General features: G+C 33.9%; 2 protein-coding genes across 2 annotated transcripts in view; both read right to left on the bottom strand.

Moving 5' to 3' along the window:
- Nucleotides 1-1,254, bottom strand: part of LOC131957777 (tyrosine-protein kinase SRK2) — a 30,264-nt gene extending 29,010 nt beyond the window's left edge. The window contains exon 1 of the mRNA XM_059322550.1: nucleotides 1,137-1,254. The gene's annotated coding sequence lies outside the window, so the exon portion shown is untranslated. The remainder of the gene's footprint in view (nucleotides 1-1,136) is intronic.
- Nucleotides 1,255-4,386: 3,132 nt separating this feature from the next.
- LOC131957779 (rapamycin-insensitive companion of mTOR) lies at nucleotides 4,387-21,371 on the bottom strand. The gene is made up of 36 exons (XM_059322556.1): nucleotides 21,311-21,371; nucleotides 21,172-21,222; nucleotides 19,997-20,156; nucleotides 19,739-19,870; nucleotides 19,286-19,476; nucleotides 18,823-18,995; nucleotides 18,662-18,720; nucleotides 18,457-18,524; nucleotides 18,213-18,295; nucleotides 18,017-18,104; nucleotides 17,780-17,870; nucleotides 17,554-17,620; nucleotides 17,349-17,429; nucleotides 17,141-17,241; nucleotides 16,854-17,031; nucleotides 16,638-16,742; nucleotides 16,454-16,500; nucleotides 16,171-16,306; nucleotides 15,960-16,019; nucleotides 15,659-15,813; nucleotides 15,384-15,510; nucleotides 15,070-15,234; nucleotides 14,768-14,923; nucleotides 14,270-14,376; nucleotides 14,057-14,144; nucleotides 13,478-13,570; nucleotides 13,201-13,307; nucleotides 12,989-13,085; nucleotides 11,395-12,761; nucleotides 10,897-11,050; nucleotides 10,482-10,554; nucleotides 9,786-9,902; nucleotides 9,105-9,260; nucleotides 8,777-8,897; nucleotides 8,315-8,453; nucleotides 4,387-7,915 (listed from the first exon to the last, which is right to left on the bottom strand). Exons 1-36 carry the CDS (start codon nucleotides 21,363-21,365, stop codon nucleotides 7,805-7,807), a joined length of 5,259 nt encoding a protein of 1,752 aa, XP_059178539.1. The 5' UTR covers nucleotides 21,366-21,371; the 3' UTR covers nucleotides 4,387-7,804.
- Nucleotides 21,372-22,383: the final 1,012 nt, after the last annotated feature.

Here is a 22,383-nt window from a genome sequence, read left to right as displayed (position 1 = left end):
GTGGTAGGGAGCACGCTTACAGCTTGTTTTCTAGCGTCTCCCAGAAGAGAATTATATATAGATATTAGTTGAAACGCTAATTAATGATTAAATATTTTTAAAATCATCATGTATGTAGGTACAATGAATGTTATTAAAATAAATATGGTTAGGCTACAAAAACCTGATTATCTGGTTTTTGTCTGACTTTAAAACAAAATGGATGTATTGGTTCTTAGAACTGTCTGTAACTAAACATAAAAAAATCAATTACAATTTGGTTGTTTTCACTTTGTCACTGAAAATGAACAACAGTAGATCTAGATCTGTATAGTTTACATGACTTAGTTAACTATGTCATGTGGTTTTTAAAAAGTAGCCTAAGCCTATAATTTTATCGCAAAGTTTTGCATAAAATTACTACACAGTAGGGTTTTCAAATCTAGAAATGTCATAGCCTTTAAACTTTAACAACAGTAACACTCAGCCAATATTCAAAAATGATGGAAGGATTTTCATCTTGATGTCCATGATTAAATGATTGTCAGATGATTAAACTTTTAAACTGTAACATAATTTTACTTTAGGCCGAGTTAGTAGACTTTCAGTATTTTCACTGTCTAGAGTCTAGAAATAGAAATTTTGACTTTACTAATTAGTTTATTGAATTGGGGAACTTCACATTACATTTGATTTGAGTACATCAAAATTTATTTAGAATAAATTAAAATGATTTAGGCCCTATTCTCAATAAAATCTCAATTCTCTAATTCCACACATTTGGTGGATTTTTAATAATTTTTATGTAAGTCACTGAAGCAGTAAAACAATAACATTTAAAATACCAGATCTAAATTATACTAGATTAGATATCTAGATAGAATGTAGATCTACATCTAACTAGAGTCTAAGAGATCTAAAGTCTACGTTACACAGGCTCACAGGACAGGTAAACGTCAGTAAACGAGTTTTTACCATTACCAATGATCTGCTACATTTGAGATTATTTGACTGAGTGAGGTATGAGGCGGGTTCGTTTTTTAAGTGCTACACCAGATTTAGATCACTAAATCTAGATTCTAGAGCTATCAAATTAGTTTTAATATCAGTTACTCAGAATATAACTTGCTATTGTATTTTAAAATTTGATATCTTACCTTTAATATTTCCCAGTGAATAAAACAAAAGGCCAACTCAAGAAGTTCCCTTTGGCATAGTAGTAGGCTACAAAGCAGGAAGTTAGTTATGAAGTACAATAAGTTACGATTATTCCCGAGTCCACACCGAGTACTGACAAGCGAACTCGGAGAGATCACAGATCAACCTAGGGGAAATTCCGTTTTTTTTGTGTTTCGCTTCACCGCTTACATTTTTCTTTTAAGATATTATTTGGTTTAAAATTAAATCACATGTAGAATCTATAATATAAGCGGAAGTGATCTTCCTTAAACTTTCTTATATATTCTGATATCACAGTAAGGGGCATAGCACTTCACTTGCAATCGTGCTATAGAAATGTTTTTATTCATATTGTTAAATAGGCCTACTTCCTACTGCATCTACTTGAATTTTTTTTAATAGAATAGAATCAAGTAAAAAAAGAATTGCGCACACATGAACATACATATTAAATAATATAGACCTTTGTATAATGCAGAGTTTATTCCACGCATCTCTTCGAAATGAAATGTTTATAGAAAATATATACTTTATACAGTGTCCGCCCCCCCCCCCGGTGTCCCCGAAGAAAGTCTACCGCCCCCCCCCCCAAATTTCAAGTGCCCCCCCCCCCCCCCCCGAGAAAAATGTCTGGAAGAAACACTGATATAATGGCGGACAATTAGTACTTTAAAAACAAAACATTTTTTAATTTCTAAAAAATGAATTAAACATCTAATCAAGTCACATTTTAAGTTACAGTGTATTGTCATCAATTCTTGAACTACGTGAAAAGTTTTGTGCGGTAGGGCCTATAAGTGACTTTTTAAAAATAAAAAATCGGGCATAACGTAAACAAATGTGCAAATAGTCCAAGTATAAGATCTTATATTTACTTATGAAATTTCTTATAGCAAATTGAAACAATATTCAAGTTATCGTCTTTTCAAGGAAATAGAGTAAAGTACCACTCCGGGTTAGCAAAAATCGTTCAAAAGTTGAAATAAACCTGCGCATACAACGTAAAAACCACACTCTAGTTATTGGCTTTTGAGAAGAAGTATAGCAAGTACCGTTTCCGGAAATCTCTCAAAAGCTGATGTAAAACCACAAATTAGATTTGAAATTTCGCCAACCTCACTGAAACGGGGGCCCTACTCAAGTTATCTCGTTTTCTTACACACAGACAGACGGATAGAAATGCATCTTAAACTTTTCCTGCTCCGGAAAGTAGTAAAACTTCAAAATTTGTCAATACCTCCAGTTAGATTTTTGCACGATAACAATACATCATTTAGATTCCGTCGTATACGATAAGGTAGGGGGGTGCAAAACGGCGCAAGCTGTCAAAATTTATATTCATTATTCAGCACGATTACAATACTTCCTCTACACACTGTATACGAGAAAGTAATTAATTGTGGGAGGGGGGGGGGAGGTCGCGGACGTTCGAGAGAGCCCCTATTTAATCCTGAAAACAGGAATTTTATGGGATAGGGGTCATCCATAAATGACGTCACGCTTTTTTTTTGACGATTTTTACCTCCCTCCTCCCCTCCGTCACACATCGTCACAAAAAGCCAGACACCCCCCCCCCCCTAAAATGACGTCATATCTCAGCCTACAACCCCCCTCAAAATTGCAGTTGAATTTTTTTTAAACATAGATATTTTTCCAAAATCTTGTCTGAACTCTGTCAACATAGAGTATTTTAATAAATTCCTATTAAAATTTATTAAAAACCATTTTCTAATACGCAAAATAACGGCTAAAACTCGTTTTCTAACATTGCTTTTTTATAATGCCAAAGTGTGACGTCACACCATCTGCCCCCCCTCCCCCCACCGAGAGTGACGTCATTTGTGGACGACCCCATAACAGAATGTTCTCACATCCGAGCTTCAACTGTACAAGATTTGCACTGCGTGGTTCACCTTAACGCAAGGGTTTCGGTCACTTCCTCTGTCACGGATAGGCAGGGGTTATCAGACTCAGAGCGGTGGACACCAGGTCAGGCCAGCGAGCAGACGACGACCGTTAGAATGTCTCCAGACTGCCGAGTATCTCTGAGTGTTGAGACCGCTGCGATGTATAAGCATAAATGGTGCGGAACTTCTGTCTTCAGTTGATCACGGGCATCTGCTGTCGATGTGCGTTTGTTTTCCGTCAATTTTAATCAACATCTGGTGAGCCAAACTAACACTTGTGATTGTCAGAACTCAGCATAGGATGCTGTACCAGCTCGTGCAGAGGTTGTTTCCCTTTACGAAGAATATAATTGAAAATGTACGATAACTCTTAAAAATCGTTTTTTTTTTAAAATGCCTTTTTAAATTGCAAAAGTCGGACGTCTTAATTTTTAGAAACCCCTTACCACCCTATCCCGCCATCCGGTGCTAGAGCCTTGTCGTGGCTTGGCAGCGAGTACCCAGAGCTATACCAGTGGCAGTGTAAAACTCCTGGCATGACCCCCAGAGCTATACAAGCGGCAGTGTAAAACTCCTGGCATGACCCCCAGAGCTATACAAGCGGCAGTGTAAAACTCCTGGCATGAAAAGTCTACCGCCCCCCCCCCCCCCCCGAACGAAATGAAATTTATATAGAAAATAGTTACTTTTAACAGTGTCCCGTCCCCCCCGAAAAAAGTCTACACCCCCCCCCCCCCCCCCGGAGAAAAAAATCTTGAAGAAACACTGCTGAGATGACCCCCAGAGCTATACCAGCGGGAGTGTAAACTCCTGGCATGACCCCCCCCCCCGAGCTATACCAGGAGAGTGTAAATTCCTGGAAGATCTGCGCGGGTAGGGCCAGTAGAAAGCCAGCATCCTGGTCCTACAGATAGAAGCAACCTTACTGTGTAGAAAAAAAGAGAACCCACAAAAACATGTTAAAATGGAGCATGTTTTTTTTTATTTTCAATGTTGAATAAATCGTAATCTTTGCTTAGATTTTATTTTCAAAGTAAACACCACCTCTTAAGATGTTATTTGTTGATGTTTGATCTTCTCCTGCTCCAAATAAAAGGTCTTGACTTTTAAAGCCGAAGATTATAGGCTAACCAAATGCGGATGCGTTTTCATCTCAGATTAATTGATCTATTAGTATCAACCAATACACTGACCTAGTGGTCAGTCCAAATGACCATCATTCTCAGTCTAAAAAGATTAGCCAGTAAGGTATGAAAAAAAATTATTTGCTTGAAATTTTTTTTTTTTTAGAATAATAAAAATAATTAAACTCAAGTCAGTATTTTGAGAAATATTTATACTGCATAAATCACTAGTGTAAAATACAGTCAAATTCATCCACAAACACATTGGAACAAGTTGTCCTAAAATTGTGTACACAGTTGTACTGCAGTTGCTCATACTTCAACAAGCAACCAGCAGACTATGGACATTAACAAGTGAGAATACATAGTGACAGTGACAGTATGAGATCAAAATCTTTCCTCTATTTAATTTTAAGTTTCTAATGATTATTTATTTTTGTCATTTGACCACCAAAGTATTTAACAAATCCCTTCTCTTATCCAAGCAAACTAAATTTTAAAAAAAAAATGTTTTAAGTTTAAGGTATAGTAAAAAATATAGGCCATATTAAGCCACATTACTTTTCTCTTACATGCAAGTAAGTTAGCAAAATGCTGTTTAATTCAAGAAATAATATTGATGTTAAGATGTTTAAAAATTAAACAAATATTCAACCTATTTTTAATGAATATAACAAAAATTCACTTGGAATTAGAAAGAGAAAAGGAAATTATTTGATAAATACAAATGATGCTGCATTGGAGTGCACAAATCAAATTTGTACAAAAATTTCTTTTTGGATCGTCTTAACAAAAAAAAAGTTTGATGTTTCACTGATTCAAAGATGAAATTGTGTTATCTATACACTTTTATAAATACTATATAAGGCACATCCAAAATCAATTTTGAGTTAAAGAACACAGATAGGTTAAGTCAGACATAAAATCTGAATGCAAAGTGTGTCCATTATTTTATTTTTAGTATAAAAAAAATTAAGCTACACAGATAAAATAGAGGATCATATTTCTAAAATTTGCAACAGGAGAACATTTTAATATTTTTTTAATCCCAAAAATGTAACCAGTAAATACTTCATAGAGCCAGTACTTGGTTTCAAATTTAAGTTCAATGTTTTCATCGTAACTTGTCAAAGAGTCATTGAAAGAGTCATTCCACACTACCGAGTGATTTCATTTTGTTACACTACCAAGAAGTTTTTTCACTTATATTAACATTTCCAAAGTGATTGTGTAAAAAGGTAACTATTCAACAGATCAATATACTAGTGCAAGATGTAAAAATGAAATACTTCTAAGTCGTTGTATTAGCAAAAGTTTGATTTTTACAAGTCCTGTAAACTCTAGAGTATTGTCAACTTTATAAGGTGAGCCCGCATTTGAATACAACAACAACAATACATTGTCAATGAATAGAGGACACAAATCTTTCGTTCTTAAATTAATCACAAGGAAATTACCTTAAAACAGGTTTAATTAGCTTTGTATATATACACATTTTTACATAAATTATTCATATTGGCTCACTAAAATGCTCTTTAAAGGCAACATTCATACAATATAAATACAGTGTAGCAGAAACTCATTATTCATGGTAAATTCAAATGTGATTTTAGTATGTATTTCAAAATGATGATTTTTAAAATTTCTTATTAATTACTTTCATATCTTTTTCTGGTGAACTCTATCCAATACAGTAGAACTAAAGTTAAAGCAATAATGATGTGGCAAAAATGATTACACACTCAACCCAGTACAAGAGAAATAACAAAAACAATGTGGCGCTTCAGTGAGTTCACCAGAAAAAAAAGTGTTGCATACAACATAATATACTCTCATTTCTACACAAACAAACTTTAAGTAGCTATGTGAGATGTTAATGATAAAAAAAAGTACACATTTATAAACTTATAATGCAATCTAAAATCCTATGTAAATTATCTAAATGCCTGTTAAAGGGAATAATGACAAATTTCTGTATTTGATGTTGAAAGTAGACAACCATTAATTCTTTAATGTGCTGCGATGAAATTTTGCATTCACAAGTTAAATTGAAATGTTTGTGCAGATGCATGATGAAATGTATACATAAATGATACAGATAATTCTTGATTTAGCATATCATTTGTTTACAGACTTATCTCTGCAATTTCTCTTTAACAGTGTCAAAAAATATTTACTGAATTACGAAAGTTAGTGGTATTATTTGTAAAAAAAAATCCATAAACAAACTCCAATTAAGTTGATGTTTTACGCTCCATATTTTTGCCATTCCGATCATTTTGAGATCCACTCAAAAATAAATGGAACCCATAAGAATTGATGAATGTTTCTAAAAAAATGTTAGTTAACAGATGTGTGATAGTAAATCCAAAATCATATTTCAGACAAATATTCTACAGAAACATGATAACAGTTACATAATTTCTAAATTCTGAAACAGCACAATTAAAATGAACCTTAAATAGTGCTTAAAGACTAACCAAACAAACAGATGCAGAGACACAAACAACTAATTTTTTGGGGGGTGGGTTACATGTAGAATAGCAGAGGTGTAACTTGTTGCAGTGGCATTAGTCTTGATAAACTACAACAAGTGTAATCGCAGTAATATTGTGAGAGCATTAGCTTACAGTTAGTTGACTGAATAGAATAGCTGAATGCATACAACTGGTTCATAGTGTGTTTGCATTACTGAACAAGCCTCTAGAGATTCTCTGGGCTATAACTGACCACAATAAGACTTAGCAACAGTGTTAGTAGTGTCTGTAGCCTACACACTTCATATACAGAGAGCCACACAATGCAGAAAAAGTTACAACAGTGTTTGTGTGTCTGTACTCTATACATTAGAACTGTTGGACCTGCAGTCCATACATTAAAACATAACACTGTGTTTGGGCATCTGTAGCCATTACATAAATGATCTCTAAAAAAAACACAAATCAAAACAAAATATACAAGTTTCTAGTGTATAGGAAAAAAAATACTGTACATTATTGAGACAAATAATTTATCTGAATAATAAATCCTTGAATGATAAATTCTTTTCTCAAAACTTGAAACAAATAAATAAATAACGGTATTGTTACATAATTACTTTTCATTGAAAGACCTTTTCTGGTTTATTAAATCCAATACATCAGTTCCAAGTGACAAGACAAATAAATATGACTGCTCTCATCACATTGTTTTGATTTTGGCCAGCTGACTGCACTGACACCATGTCTAACCTTAACATTTAATAATTATTTACAGTACCTTAACAAAGCATCATAGTAATTTAGTAAAGTATTAGATTCAGATATTTTTGTCAGGGATAACACAAAACTATGGCACTTCATTACAAAGATAATCCAATACAACATTCTATAATATACGCATTACCAATTTATATTTACAAATCCCCCCAAAAAGAAAACCTGGCGCAGGTGTACATTATATCCTATACAATATTTATAGATAATTAAGTGCAGGTAGAAACAACCATCAAAACATTCTTTTTTTTTAAAATCACATTCTTTTGACTCGTTTTTTGTGTGTATAATTCTAGCTTCATCAAGCTAAAAAAAAAAAGCCATTAACTATGCCTAAAACTCCATAAACATTCAATAAGCATCAGGAAAAAGAGAAGTCTTGAAATTCATCTAAGCTGTCTTGCCTAATGGGTGCCATGTGTGGACTGGTGTCTAGTTCAATACCCAAAAACTTGCACGGAATTTCCATCAGCTATACATGAAAAATTGTATGAAAGGTTTACAGGAATGTTTCTATAAAATTTAGTCATTCATTTTAATATTGATTAATAATTAGAGTATCTCAAGATTATCATATTTTAAAAAAAATATGCAATTTAAAAAATGTATTATCAGCATAACAAAAATAACTAAATGTTAAATAATAGAAGATATTCCTGCATAAAAGCCAGAATAAAATAATCTTTAGCATACAAATCAACATTCTAATTTGTTTAATGAAATATCCTTTCATTTAATATAGTATTAATACTTCTATACTTAATGCTTAGTTAAAACATACCCCTATAGTACCAATTAATTTGTTTCATGAAATAACCTTTCATTAATATAGTACTAATACTTCTATAATTAATGCTTAGTTAAAACATACCCCTATAGTGTCCAACTCATCAAACAATTCTTGAATAAATCTTCTAGCAAGAAGGCGATATGAATAGGTTGACAAGAGATGGCAAACTTCAGAGTAGAAGCAAACGCTCTGGAAACACTTGGGGAAGCGCTGCTTCAAGCTGGAATAAAAGTACAAGTGTGTTTACCACAGTACATATGACAATTATGTAGCTTAGAAGCCCTGAGCAAAACATGCTAGCCTCTACAACACTGATTGTTGAGGCTTGCGTGGAACCCCAAGGGAAAGCGGAATAGAGGGCGCCCAAGAAAGACCTGGAGGCGGAGTCTTCTCAAAGAACTGAAGCCAACAGTGATATCTTGGGAGATTGTGAATCTAATAGCCTGGGAATGGACGAAATGGAAGGAAATGGTGGAGGCCCTATGTTCCATAAGGAGCAAAAAGGACTAAGTCAAGTCACAACCCTGATTAGAAAGAACTCACCTCAATAACCCAGTCTCAGAACCTTTCAAGCCAACAGAGCTGCCAAGGTTGACAATCAGCCGCATCACTTCTAGCCTGATAAGTTCCCTCCCTTCTTCACTGTCTTCTGTCAACTTTTTGGCTGTCAAAATAATAAATTTTTATAAAATATATTAGTCAATAGCGTCTCCATTAAAAATTGAATTTAGTATCAACATAACATAGAGATAGTTTATTTTTTAATCTAGAGTTTGAATTTAATATAATGGTATTTAGATAATTTTAGAACAAAAGCTCTGAAAAGACATACATAGTGTATACATGACAAGATGAGCACATATATAAGTACCTAATTCATGTGTACTTGAGCTGCTTGTCTGGCTGCCAGGAGTTGCGGAGGATGAGTGGTCGTTCAAGCTCCCTCCCCTGCTGCCTGTGAACTCTGATAAACCCTGAGAATGTTCAGCTTTAGTTTCTACTCCATCTTGTGTGCCAGAGAGGCTTGCTGTAAATACATCAGTGGAATTTAATTTTGGTCTCACTTTTTTTTAAATTGTAAAGATATGGGTAATTTGGTACTTCCATAATGACACAGAGGGCACTTTAATATTGAAACAAGGACTATATATTAGGGTGGTAAAAAGAAGTTCCCTTTTCCAACCTGATGGTCTCAGGGCAAGTGAAGTAGAGTTCACCTGTTTCTTTGACCTCTGCATTTGAAGGGATAGTGTGGTCAGCACTATGCCCAGCCGCCTTTATTTTCCCTAATGTGAGTTAGGTGTCCAACAGAGTTGGGATTAGGCTGGTGGACCAAGCAAAAAATAACTTCTATAGAATCCAAGTTTTTTAACACAATTCACTAAACAGATTCCACTATTGCTTTGTCTTTAGCATAATTTAAAAAAAAAAATTTAGTTTCAGGTTGACAAGCTAAAGATTTAACCTTTACTGGTAGAATACAAATAACTAGTTAAATAACTACAGTGAATGACCAGGACATCCACACAGAACTTTTATTAGATAATCCTACCTCGTCTATTGGAACTGGAGATGACCTTTGTTCTGTACCTATTACAAAGCAAGCAAATATCGTTGTTGTGTTCAAATGATACTTCTTTCTTTAAGGGTGGAACTGACATTGGAATACCTAAATCACAAGGGAAAAAATGATACTATTATCATGATACTGAATAAGATAAAATAATATTAAAAACTAACGCTAGAACAAAAAATATATATTTAGGGTAAAAATATTTTAAACAATTATTTTGCAGGCAATTCTAAAATGTTCAGTATTTCTAAATGGAAGACAGTTTTTGAACAATACAAGATTTAAGTTAATTTACTAAGATAAGGTGATCAGTAGAAAGCTGCCAATCTTTTTCAATGACCCCAGCATACAAGAGAATAGCGTGGTCAGCACTATGCCCAGCCACCTTAGTTTCACAAGTGTTAGTAAGGTACAGATCAGAGCTGGATGGGCTCAGGAAAGTCCTACGGATCTCGAGATTTTCAGGTTAGCAGTTGCAACTACTACCATTGACCATGCCATCCCCATTAGTGTTAATCATCTTCTTCTTAATCCTGTTCGTGCCCAAGACACATGGGGCAGATGAAGTAGAATTCATCTGATTCATTGACTCAGGGACATTCCACTGATATGAACACGGATTTGAAATCAAGACTCTCAGGTTAGCAGTTAAATACGTTCCAATAAATGACTTACCACCTGATTCTCCTGATATCACAGATTTAAGGCCAGCAGCTGTTGATGTTCTTTTATCTTCACCCTCTATAACCTGGTATAAATAAAATAGGATGAAGTAAACAAAATTGATGTTTAATTCAGCTTATTTTCTCCTCTTTCTATAAAATCTACATATTTTTATAATTATAAGTATTTAATCCTAAAAAATTTTGAGTTTACTTTTTTCTTTAACTTGTATTTTCTGAACCTCATTTATTAATTAACAAATGAATGTATCTGTATCATGTTAAACATGTACATTATTTCAACAGCATGAGAACACAATTTTGAAAAGCAGCTCAAGAATTTTAAAATAATTCCTCTCAAAGCATAATACATGGTACCTCCCATCAACGTTATGTTTACATTTTATTTTCCCAATCAGTTTTCTCACCTCAAAAATCATTTTGATGTCAACAGGTAGGGTGATCCCAATAAACCTATTACCAGGAGATAATGGTTTAAAGGCAGCTCTGTTGAGGGTGGAGATGGGTGAAGAGGGCACATCTTGATCTTGTAATGATATACTGCTCACATTTCTTCTGATACTGATATACAGGTAAAAACAAAATCATTTTTAGATCACAAGAATCATGTCTGTATTTAAATAAATACTTTTACTATTTATTACTTAATTACTATAATTATAATGTAAAAACAAACTTAAAACAAAATGCACCCTGCTTTGTTTTTATTGATGAAGTTAATGTATCACCATGGCAATGACTAGATTGTGTCCAGTACAAAGCTTATCTCAATATCTTTTGACTAATTGGACTTTGGTTAGGAAACACATGCCTTAACATTCAACACCAAAAGAGTAGAAATAGTGAAAATCAGGCTCAAACTTTGATGAAAGTAAAAGCAGTTTAAAAACATTTATATTCCTCACCTTAGCCACATGTTACTTTCCACACTAAGCTCAGAATCTTGGCTTATGGTGCGGTGCAATGTTGGAGCCTCTAAATGATTCAATGTTTCCCCATCCACCTCAGAGCTGTAGGTCCTCTGGCGCTTGATGTTCCTCAGTGCAGCGTACCCCAACACATCCCTCTGTGATGTGAATGTCTGACCTCCATTATTTGCTATCCCCAGTGCAGGGGAGGCAGAGCGTCTTTTAGCGCTAGGTATGCGAGACAGTTTAAAAAGGCTGCGCTGCAACACTGAAGGGTGAACAGATTCCTTCTGTGGCTGTTCAACCAGCGCTGAAGGTGGAGCAAGGGTGGAAAGAGAAGATGAGCTTGGGATGGGTGTGAGGGCTGAGGATATATTACAGCAAGGCGCTGGGGTGGGGTTAGATTCACAGGACCCAACCCCGCTAGTGTCTGTCGTGTTGAAACTGCTTCCTCTACTCTTACTGCGGTTCGAGCTCTCGCTACTACTGCTGTCTTTGTTACTGAGCAGAGAAGAGCCGCCGGAGCCGATTTTAAAACTGACGACGTCTTTGTTAGAATTGTTGTGGGCTGTGTAAATATGTTTGTTGGTCGCATCTTCAGCGCCCAGAGAATCTACAGTGCCGTTCTGGGATGAGCCTGGGTTGGTTGCAGCACCTGCAACTTGAGCGTTATCACTGGACTGGGAATCACAGTTGTCTGAGAGAATGGCGGAATCCTCGTCAGAGCTAGTCCTGAGTTTGACGATGGGCGAGGCCAAAAGTTGAATGGAGTCTCTGGAGGAAGATTTCCTCTCTTTATTCATTTCACTGGAGGGTCGTGGTGTCAGGTCCTCCACATGGACAGAGTCTATGTTTAATGGTACCGACTCGTACTTGTGAGAGGAAACACTACGCGAGTTAGAGAGCGTTGTTTTATCACCTGTTTGAGCACGAGGTCGAAGTTCTTGTTTTTTTGGAATGATTTTTTCTGACCTTGACCTAGCAGGCATAGATGGGAACCTGACAAACTGTTCTGATTCGTAAGGCAAATTTTGGCTGCGTGAAGCATTAGGCACAGTTAGGCTAGGGGGAGAGGTGTACGGAGGTAAAGTACCATGACCAAAACCTATTTCAGCTGAGTGTCTCAACAAGGGATCTCTGGAGTTCTTAAGGCCTATATCACCAAATGGCTTAGAGTTACTGGAGATGGTGGAGGTCCGCATGAACGTTTCCTCCTGGATCAAAGAAAGGCCCATGCTCCCCATGGAAGAGAGGCGGTTACTCTCACTGTGGACAACACTGGATGCTATCCTATCACTTATAAACAAAGCCTCTTCCATTGGTCCATGCATCCAACCATCTTGATCCAATACAGGAAACATTTCCTGGAAAATAACAAAACTTTGCATTTCATGAAGGAAAATTACATTTGGAATGATTAAATACTTTAAAAGAAACTAAAAAAAATTATACGTTTCTCTAAAATTTATGGCAGATGTCTAAACACAAACATTAAGCCTTTTAAAAACAATAGTGAATTTTTAAAATATTTAAAATAATATTTCCTACAAAAAGTATACTTAATACCAACTATCCTTGTCATTATTCATACCTTGCGTGTGTGACATCTGGATTCCCATCCTAACTCATTCAGTATATCAGTTCCTTTACGGGTGCAGGCTATAAGCCCCAACACAAAGTATGATGTACTGTTGCAAAACATAATAATAATAAAATGATTTTCTTAAAGGTGAAAAAAGCTTCTATTAGATAATTTCTTAAGTTAGGATAGTGTAAATAAATAAATCACAAACTCATGGTTACCCTCTGATGGAAAAAACACCACTCTCCTCAGCCAATCGAATGATCTCTGGGATAACATTCTTAGACTCCAGCCAGGCTAGTCCCTCACAAGATAAACCTATATGACCCTGCAATAGCAACACACTGCATTAGTGTATGTAACTAATAGCACTACATCAGTCTATGTAACTAATGGCACCAGCAAGTGTACTAAAGCCAAATGTGCTAGATGAACACACCACATGTATAAGTAAATCTCCTATGTCAGAGGCACCAAAATAAATTAAGTTAAACTCACCACTGCCCACAGTGCTACTTTTAATGTTTTAATATCTTTGCTGTTCATCAGAACCTGATTCAGGATGCAGTTGAAATATTCTTCTATACATTCCTGAAAAATAATTACATTCATTAAATTAATTCTTTTTTTTTTAAAAACATGGGACAATAGCATTAAGCAACATTGAAGGTTACAGATCTAAGTAGTTCAATATTTAAATATCTGGTTAATGGAATTTTTTGACAGGGCAATTAGCCTCTGAAGAAGAAATTAGGAAAAGAAGATGGAGTTGGGTAGGGCATACACTGCGCAGAACACCAACCAGGCAGGCATAGAAGTGGAACCCACAAGGAAAGCGCACAAGAAGTCGGCCTAGAAACACCTAGCAACGGAATTTGAAGCTGAAACCACAAAGATGGGCTTTGCCTGGAGACAGATTGAGAAAATGGCACAGGACAGAGGACTCTGGAGATCTTTGGCAGTCAACCCATACCCCAGTAGGAGTGATGGCAGTGATGATGCAGGCATTTCTTATACCCTAAATTTTAACATGAAAGTACTTATTAGAATATATTTTATAATATATGAAAGGAATACCTGTTTGTGTAAAAATTCCAGACCCTCTTCATGCATGGTTAACTGGCCATAGAGGTGGGTGGGTAGAAACACATCTTTCTTAGGTCCCCTGTAACAATGGACAATATAACATTCACGCTAGTTCTAAAAAAAATAATTATAATTAATGCAAATTACATGTTTTTTTTAAGAAATTATTTTCATTATGTTCTGTAATAGAATTAAAAAACATACTTAAGTATAGAGCGCCTTGGACATGAGCCAGTAAAAGTCTTTTCGTATGTTGTCAAGGCTTCATTTAACATTTCTTCCACTATATCAACATACTGTTCATTAAAAGTCTGTGGAAAAATAGCTAGGAATATATTTCTATAGAAATTCAATCCAGTTCAGGTCTTGCAAAATAGACAGACTTTAAAAAAAAATAATACAGAAAATTGTTTAAAAAATTAAAGCTAATTGTTTGCAGTTCAAAAACTAGTAAAAGTAAAGTAAAGATCCCTTTTCAAACCTGACGGTCTATAGGGTCAAGTGAAGTAGAGTACACTTGTTTCTGTGACCTCGGCAATGAAGAGATAGTGTGGTCAGCCCTATGCCCAGCGGCCTTTACTTTCCCTAACGTGAGTTAGGTACCCATCAGAGTTGGGTGGACTCAGGGACGGTCTACTGACTTGAACCCGGATTCGAACTCGAGACGTAACTCAAAAACTTGAAAAGCTAGAAAAATCTTACCTTGTGCCATTGTTCTAGTTGTGTAGAAATAAAGTTGGCATCATTAAGTGATCGAAAGCCTTGAATGGTGGACACAAATCTTGTCAGTAGCATAACACCCTTTTCACCCAAATGTAAAAGTGATGGGCGCAGTTTAATTAAACTCTTCAGGTTTTCCTGGAATTCAAGTCAACATTTTACAAGTCACAAGTGATTTTCATTTATAAAACATTGAAGTTAAAAAAAAAACAAAAAAAAACATGCATATGAAGAGCTGTAAAAAAATTATCTTTTCGAAACAAAAAAAAAACAGGGTGCCATACCTCATTATCACAAGCTTCATCTAAAATATTAATGGCTGACATGGCAATACTCTTCTCCTGGTCATACAGCTGGGTGATGAGAAGTTCAATCCCCCAGTGACTGAAACCTGTTGTCCCAGCTCTCATCAACACACGCAGCATCTTGGTTGCATACAATCGACACACCTAGTAATTAAATAATTTGTTACCTACAATTTTTTTTAAAAGTAACAACTGCATGTATTTTGCTATGTATAATAATCAGTAAGAAAGCCCAATGCATAGTTTTGTTGCATCTAGACATGGTGTGAACTAATAATGAGCTAACCACTTACATCTTGTGTTGCTGTTAGTGCTTTAGAAAGAATAGGCCTTGTTGAACCCTCGATAGAAAAGTTAAGAGCTGATATAGCTAACTTGACATAGATAATGTTGGTCGAAGGTGACATCATTTCTAACAGGCTGAAATAAAATTTTCATATTTAAATAAACAGAGAACAGCTTTTTGTGTAATTCTTTATAACTATGTTTTCTTAAATTTCCTTAACAAAATCCTAATTTTAAAATTTTCAGTATCAGAATAGCTAAGAAAAGAAGAAAATATACTTACGTCTGTATTATCCCAGTCTTCTCTAAATAAACACAGCCTTTTTTTGTTGCAGAAAATCGTCCAATAAAAAGAAAGTAGTATCTACACAGCTTCTCATGTATACGCTTTGACCCAAACATGGCATTTTCATCAACAGGAACATTCAGTTTGGTCAACTGTTCAGAGAGTTTAAAAATATTAATTCTACTAAAATAGTTGTTCAATTTTACATTTAAAACAAAACAATTGGGCAGTTTATTTTGAAATCTAAACTTTACTAAAACTTCTAAATATTAAGTAGTTATATTTATTTTTGTCTCACCTCTTTTAAATTCTCTGCTATATCTGATAACAGTTCTGTAATGATTTTTTCAACATCATCCTACAAAACAACAACAACAAAGTTATTCCTTACATCCATTTTAAAAACTGTCAATTGGCATAAATAAAATTTAACTAAACATAATTTTATCATGAGAAAAAAAATAATTGGCATTACTTTGATTATTAAAAGAAAAAAAAATGTCTTTTACCGAAGTAGATGATAAGAGGAAGTCAATAAGATGACATCCAGCAACACACATTTTTCTAGCATTGGGATCATTAATATCTGTCTTAGAAAAGAGGTCATTTTCAGGTTTGAAATAGTGTAGAAGACGCTTGATGAATCTGGGAATAGAGTTTGTTTGTTAAACGTAAACACAATTGCAGAAATAAATGTATACAAATTGGTACAGTTAAAAAGTAAAGATGTTAGAAAATATAAAAACAGTATCCCTGATGTTCTATAGATAGAATACTTAAAGACTTTCTTACTTGTGATGATTCTGGTCATCCAGCTTTTTGAATTTGTCATCTGGCCACTAAAATGATGATAATAAAAATAAGTAACTTTAGTAACTCTTAATGTAACTTGTATGTAATCTTATTACTAAAATAATTTTCAATACAATTGACAAATTAATCCTTAATAGCATTATATCCTAAGTTAGTTAAATACCTTTAACATTGCAGCAATAATTGACCAGTTCCAGTCAGAATAAGATTTAGTAGAAACTACATAGGAATCTCTAATAGCTTGGTTTGTCATTTCATCACATGATACCTAAAATGTAAGTAGTAACTTTTTAAAATTGGAAATTCATTAAAATTTTGAACAAAAATTTTGAAATACTGCATGACCAAAAATGTTTTCTAGCTAAACAAAATTAATCACCTTTTTGAAGTAGTACTCAGAAAGCTTCTCACGCCGCAGATGCCAATGTTTGCTGGTAACCTCTGACATTTTCCCAGCATGCTGCAAAAGTTGATCTAAAAATACACTGCAAGGACGCCGCCCTCGCTTCATCATTTTGTGAAAGCGTGTCAGATACATTACAGCCTGGTAGGCTTGACTGAAAAAATTGGATTTACTTGTCAGTATGCAAAAAAAAGAAGAAAAAAAACAACTCAAATGCACCAAATTGGGACCCACAGAAGTGTAGAAATATGTCTTCAACTTACTGTCTTTTGTCTTTGTTTGTTTCACTGGATGACGCAATTGAGATAAGTGAAGGCAAACACTCATGATAGTGCATACATTCTTGCGGCAATAGGCTGTTTGCCTGTAAGATATGCAGGTAGCTAAGTTGTTAATGCTAAACAAATTAAATCTAATGTCTATGGTTAATATTGGTAGTGACCTCTCAATTGTATTAAGCAGCAAACTTACCATGTGAAGCAACTCTCCCAGCAAAAGAACAGCTCTATTAAATAAGGCCCCAGTACTAGTGATAACAACATCTATCAGTGCCTTTAATATGAAAAAAAAAAGAAAAAAAATTACAGCCATTTATTTTAAGGCAGTTAAAGATGTATTTTAATAGTTTAGACAATAAACACAAATGGCACACACAAATTTTTAAAAATAAATTCACCTCACAAAGTCCAGCAGTAAAAAATGCAGACAATAATAGAGCTAGATGATTCTCAATCAAGTTTGGCCTAAAATAAAACATTTTTATTTTAATACAGAAATAGCCTGTTATTACTTTGGTCATTTATTATATCACTAGCTTACTAATGTATCTTTGATGAAAGAATACCAAATTGTAACCAAGAAACTGGTTCTCGTAAGTAGTACCTAATTTTTGTAGTACCAACCTTGTCTGTGAGATGTGGGGTAAAATGGCTCTACCCTCCTCAGCAACAAACCCTTCAGTTAACTTCCATACATCCTTCATCTCACTTGGATCTGTTGGTGTCAACAGTAAGTAAATGTTCACAAAACAATTTACACATAGAGATAAATTACTTCTATTGTGGAGTAGAGAAAATTAAGGAAAAGTATCTAATTTGTTTGATTCTTCCAATGAAATGAAGTAATATGTTAAAACTCACCAACACTTTGAAAAGCAGATGCAAAGTCTTCTGTCCAGTTTGGAAGAGTTAAACGAAATAGATCTGAGATCACTTCTAAAACATATTTCTGCAGGGAAAATACAACAAAATAATCAAATATTCCCTCAACAAGAAAATACAGTTTCATTAAAAAGAATTTATTTCAAATCTTATTCCAGTACAAACAAATACATACCCTAATTTCTACATAAGGAAGATATAATATTCCTATCAGTGACTGCATGCCAGAACCTTCGGGGTGACATAAACGTATCAGCCCTGAAAAACAAAACAAGGTCATTTGTAATGCTTACAATAAATTAGACTAGTTTGACCAATGTGAAAAAAATAAGGCTAATGAAACAGTTAAACAGAAATTTGAGAAAAAATGTAATTAAGATCCAGCCATTAGGCAAGTGTCAATAAAAAAATGTAATTACCTGGCCACGATCGCATAACAGTAATAACTGCCATTTTGCTTGCAATAAACCTGGAATCTCTTTCTTCGCTAAAAATACATAAATAATTTAGCCTGATTATTACAACATTCTAGCTGATTACACTATTAATTTATTCTCACAACCAGAAATTTATAATTACTGTTTAAGTATCACATTTTAGTCATCATTTGAAAAAAATACTAACTTTCTCCCATCTTCAACACTGTAGCGAAAATGACTGTCTGTAAAAGGAGCCAGTAAGCGCTGCAAGATAAAAATTTTAACTTATTCATGAGCTAAAACTACCGAAAACACTGATTGACTATTAACAGGCAAGACACATTATTTTTTAAATATATAACCAACCTCTAAATCCACCTGTGGACGAATGTAGTGTCTAGTCTTTGGATGATTGAGAAGGAAAATAATGGTGGATGTAAGAGCTTCATTTAGTCTGGGATATTGATGACAGTCCAGAATGTTCCAGATCAATGTCTGAATCCCTCCACATTTTGCAACAAGATCAACATTAGTAAAAGCTGTGAAAGAATCAGAGACATACTTAATGCAAATTCTTATTTGAATTCTATACTCCCAACATTAAGGAAATCAAACTTGAAATAAACAAGCAAGTTTCTTTAAGCTGTTTTAATTAAATTAAACTTGTTTGCTGACATTCAGAAAAGGTAAATGAGACATTAAAGATTTCACTACATTGTGATTATACTAAAGTATTTAAAATCAAGAAGAAAATGACCATGCCTCTTAAACATATAAAAAAGGGAGGTCTCAAATGTCTATAAAATATTTAAATAAAAGAATAACAAACCTAATTCACATATGGTTTCCAATGACACCCTGACCATTCTGTCTCTTTCACTTGCACCATCATTGCCAATAGATACCATAACATACAGCAAAGATTTTGGAAATTTCAGAGGTGCAGATTTGATTATCTGTCTAATGAGCTTGATTGCATGAATTCTTTCAATTTCATTATCTAAACAAACATCTAAGCTCCTGCAAAAAAAAAGTTAAATTTGAAATACAATTTAACTAAACTAAGAAAAAAGTATTTTAAACAATATGCAAAATCCTGAGGAAAAAACTTCAAAGGGCAACATGATTTAATCTGCCTAAATACTTTAATAGATATTTTCATTAAAAAAAATAATCTAAAAGAAAAATTGTTATATAAACACATAAAGGGCTAAAACTATGAAGTTTGAAGTTTTTTTTAAAATTTAGAAATATTTCAAGTAATAAATTGTATTTAAAATACCTAGCCACTAGAAAGTCAAAATGTAGGAGTAAAAATGTGTCTAAAGTATCCCCAAATGGCAATAAGTAACGTAGAACTCGCAATGTTGCTGTGCGAACTTGCTTAGCTTCATTCAGAAGACATGCGCCTAAGCTGAAAAAAAAGAAGAAAAATAATGTTTCAAAATTATACTGAATTTCTGAGTTGTAACTATCAACTAATTTGAATCAAGTTCAACAAATCGCTAAAACAAAATAATATAAAAGCTAATTTACATACCAGGCCATGATGTCTGGTATGCCAATACCTAGGTTGCCATCATAACCAATATGTTTTATTAGTTTAACAAAACTGTTGAGATATGCTGTTTTACGGCTACTAGGAACACCATATTGAGAAACAACATTCTTCAATATTTCTTTGACATTTTCACATGGATCTGAAAATTATGTAATTTTCCAGTAAAATCATGAAATATATTTGGAAATTAACTATTGAAATTTAAAAAAAAAAGAATTTGGCCTATTATTATTCTATTATTAATTAAATTAAATATTTTGGTTTTCATATAGATGCCCATGTAGGGAAATACAGTATGTATAATATTGAGGTTTTTGCCAGCATAGCAATATTAAAAAAAACTGCTTATAGGCCTACTATGTTTATTTTTATGTATGTGGACATACAAACATATTATTTTTTGCTTTTAGGCATATAAGAATTAACATTAGGCATACAAGAATGAAAAATAGGCTCATTGATACTTGGTACACTTGAGAGATAGATTTATGACTGATAATGTTCTGCCAAGAGCCCAAATGCAATGTCATGATAAAAATTTTAATTTTTACTATAACTATGTTTGCTTGTTTAAATATAATATATTGCTAGTAACCTATAGGGCAGTAAAGGCCATTGGGCCTAATATTCCTAATAAATATCCTTGTTAAATAAATAATATTAATATTAGTTAGGGCCTATAGTATTAGTTTGGACTGCTGCCTGGTAGATCTGTAATCTGTAAATATTAAAATAAATAGGCCTAGGTCCTATAGGCCTAACCTAAATTTCTAAAACTTATAAAAAGAGCTAGTGCTTTTCAATTCCAATGTATTAACTAAATAATCTATTTATACAAATGTGATTACAAATCAAAACAACTGAATGAATGATGAAAATTTGTAAGGTACTGATGTTACTGATGAGTACTGTGTTGACACTAGATTTGACAGTAATTTCACATTTGTGATTTTTTTGTGTTTGTACTATTTGACTAAATAAATAATAATCAGTGTACTTTGATGGAAATTTAATTAGATATTCATATTCTATAATCTTCTACAGAAATTTAATTCTTTGAATTAAAATTAGATTGCAGTCCCAATGTTTACTTATCAGATTTCAATAAAAAAAATTAGGTCTGATAATGGGGAAAAAAGTAAAAAAAAAATCACCTCTGCTGTGATCCAGTTTGATGACAACGTCTTCAGCACTTTCGTGTCGAACTGTAGAGGAAAATAACATCATGAATAATATACGACTCCTAAAGGTCTAAATAAAATTGCTTAAATCCTCTATGTTACTAAGTCTTACCACGAAATCGCCCTGTTTTCAGATTTCGGACCGGGCGAGTCGATCCGGTCGCCATTTTCGTTTCTCTCTGGACATAGAAATAAAGGTTAGTGCAAATGCCAAATACTACCAAATAACAACAAATAACGGATTTTTTTTTTAATTGTTCGAAATCGGCAAAAAAACTTATTTCACAAACATACCGTGACAAATATTCCAAAGAAATATTAATTAGCTAGGTCGAGGATAAGACTGATCTTTTCAACAATCTGTTTTTCTTTAATGTGGGCTAGATCTAGATTTTTTTTTTCAAATTATCCCGCAATAACTCATTCCTATAATGTGCCTTCATACACATAACATGCCTTAGGTTTTTTCCTGTTGTCTTCTCGTATTAGAATTTTTCGGCTGTATCGTTCTAACCGAGTACAAAAACGTCTTTTCTCTTCGTTTTTTCTTTCTTTCTCGTCTTTGTCTTGGCAACTGAGCCAAAGAATTTTGCAGTTTCATCCCAACAACTTTGACTGTCCTGTAGACACTCATTTCGTCTATCCCAAATCCAACAGCATACAGGCTAGTGTAATAATGTAACAGTCAAGTCCAGAGGCTTGGCGACTCGTTCCAGCGCCCGGGGTCAATATTCGATTTGGCGCCCCTATATATATATATATATATATATATATATATATATATATATATATATATATATACATACATACATACGCCTATGTTAGTGTGTATGGAAAAAAACGAACTGAAATCCACACAACACAACAAATTGAAGACTTCTTGTACATTGTCAAAAAAAATGCAGAACAAATTTTACTGGTTAAAGAAGCCGTAAAAATGATAGTGATACAGACAAAGACGATCAGATTAGATTCAGCAACGATAATTGTATTTTAACGTTTTAAACCAACGTGGAATTCAACTGCATCTTCAAAAAAAAACGAACCCAGGATCTTTAGCTCGAATGTGAAGTCAGTTTTACTGTATGGCTCGGAGACAAATGGTAACTTACTAACAGGCAGTGGACATCGAAATAAGAAAAAAAAGAAAGACAGTTAATAACACCACTACGCAGGCTCTCATGC

This window comes from Physella acuta, unplaced genomic scaffold (genome assembly GCF_028476545.2).
Source record: "Physella acuta isolate Inbredline_101_S28 unplaced genomic scaffold, ASM2847654v3 ptg001265l, whole genome shotgun sequence".
NCBI classification, from domain to species: Eukaryota; Metazoa; Mollusca; class Gastropoda; family Physidae; genus Physella; species Physella acuta.
Note: the sequence above shows the minus strand (reverse complement) of the source record. Positions and strands in the feature narration are given on the sequence as shown.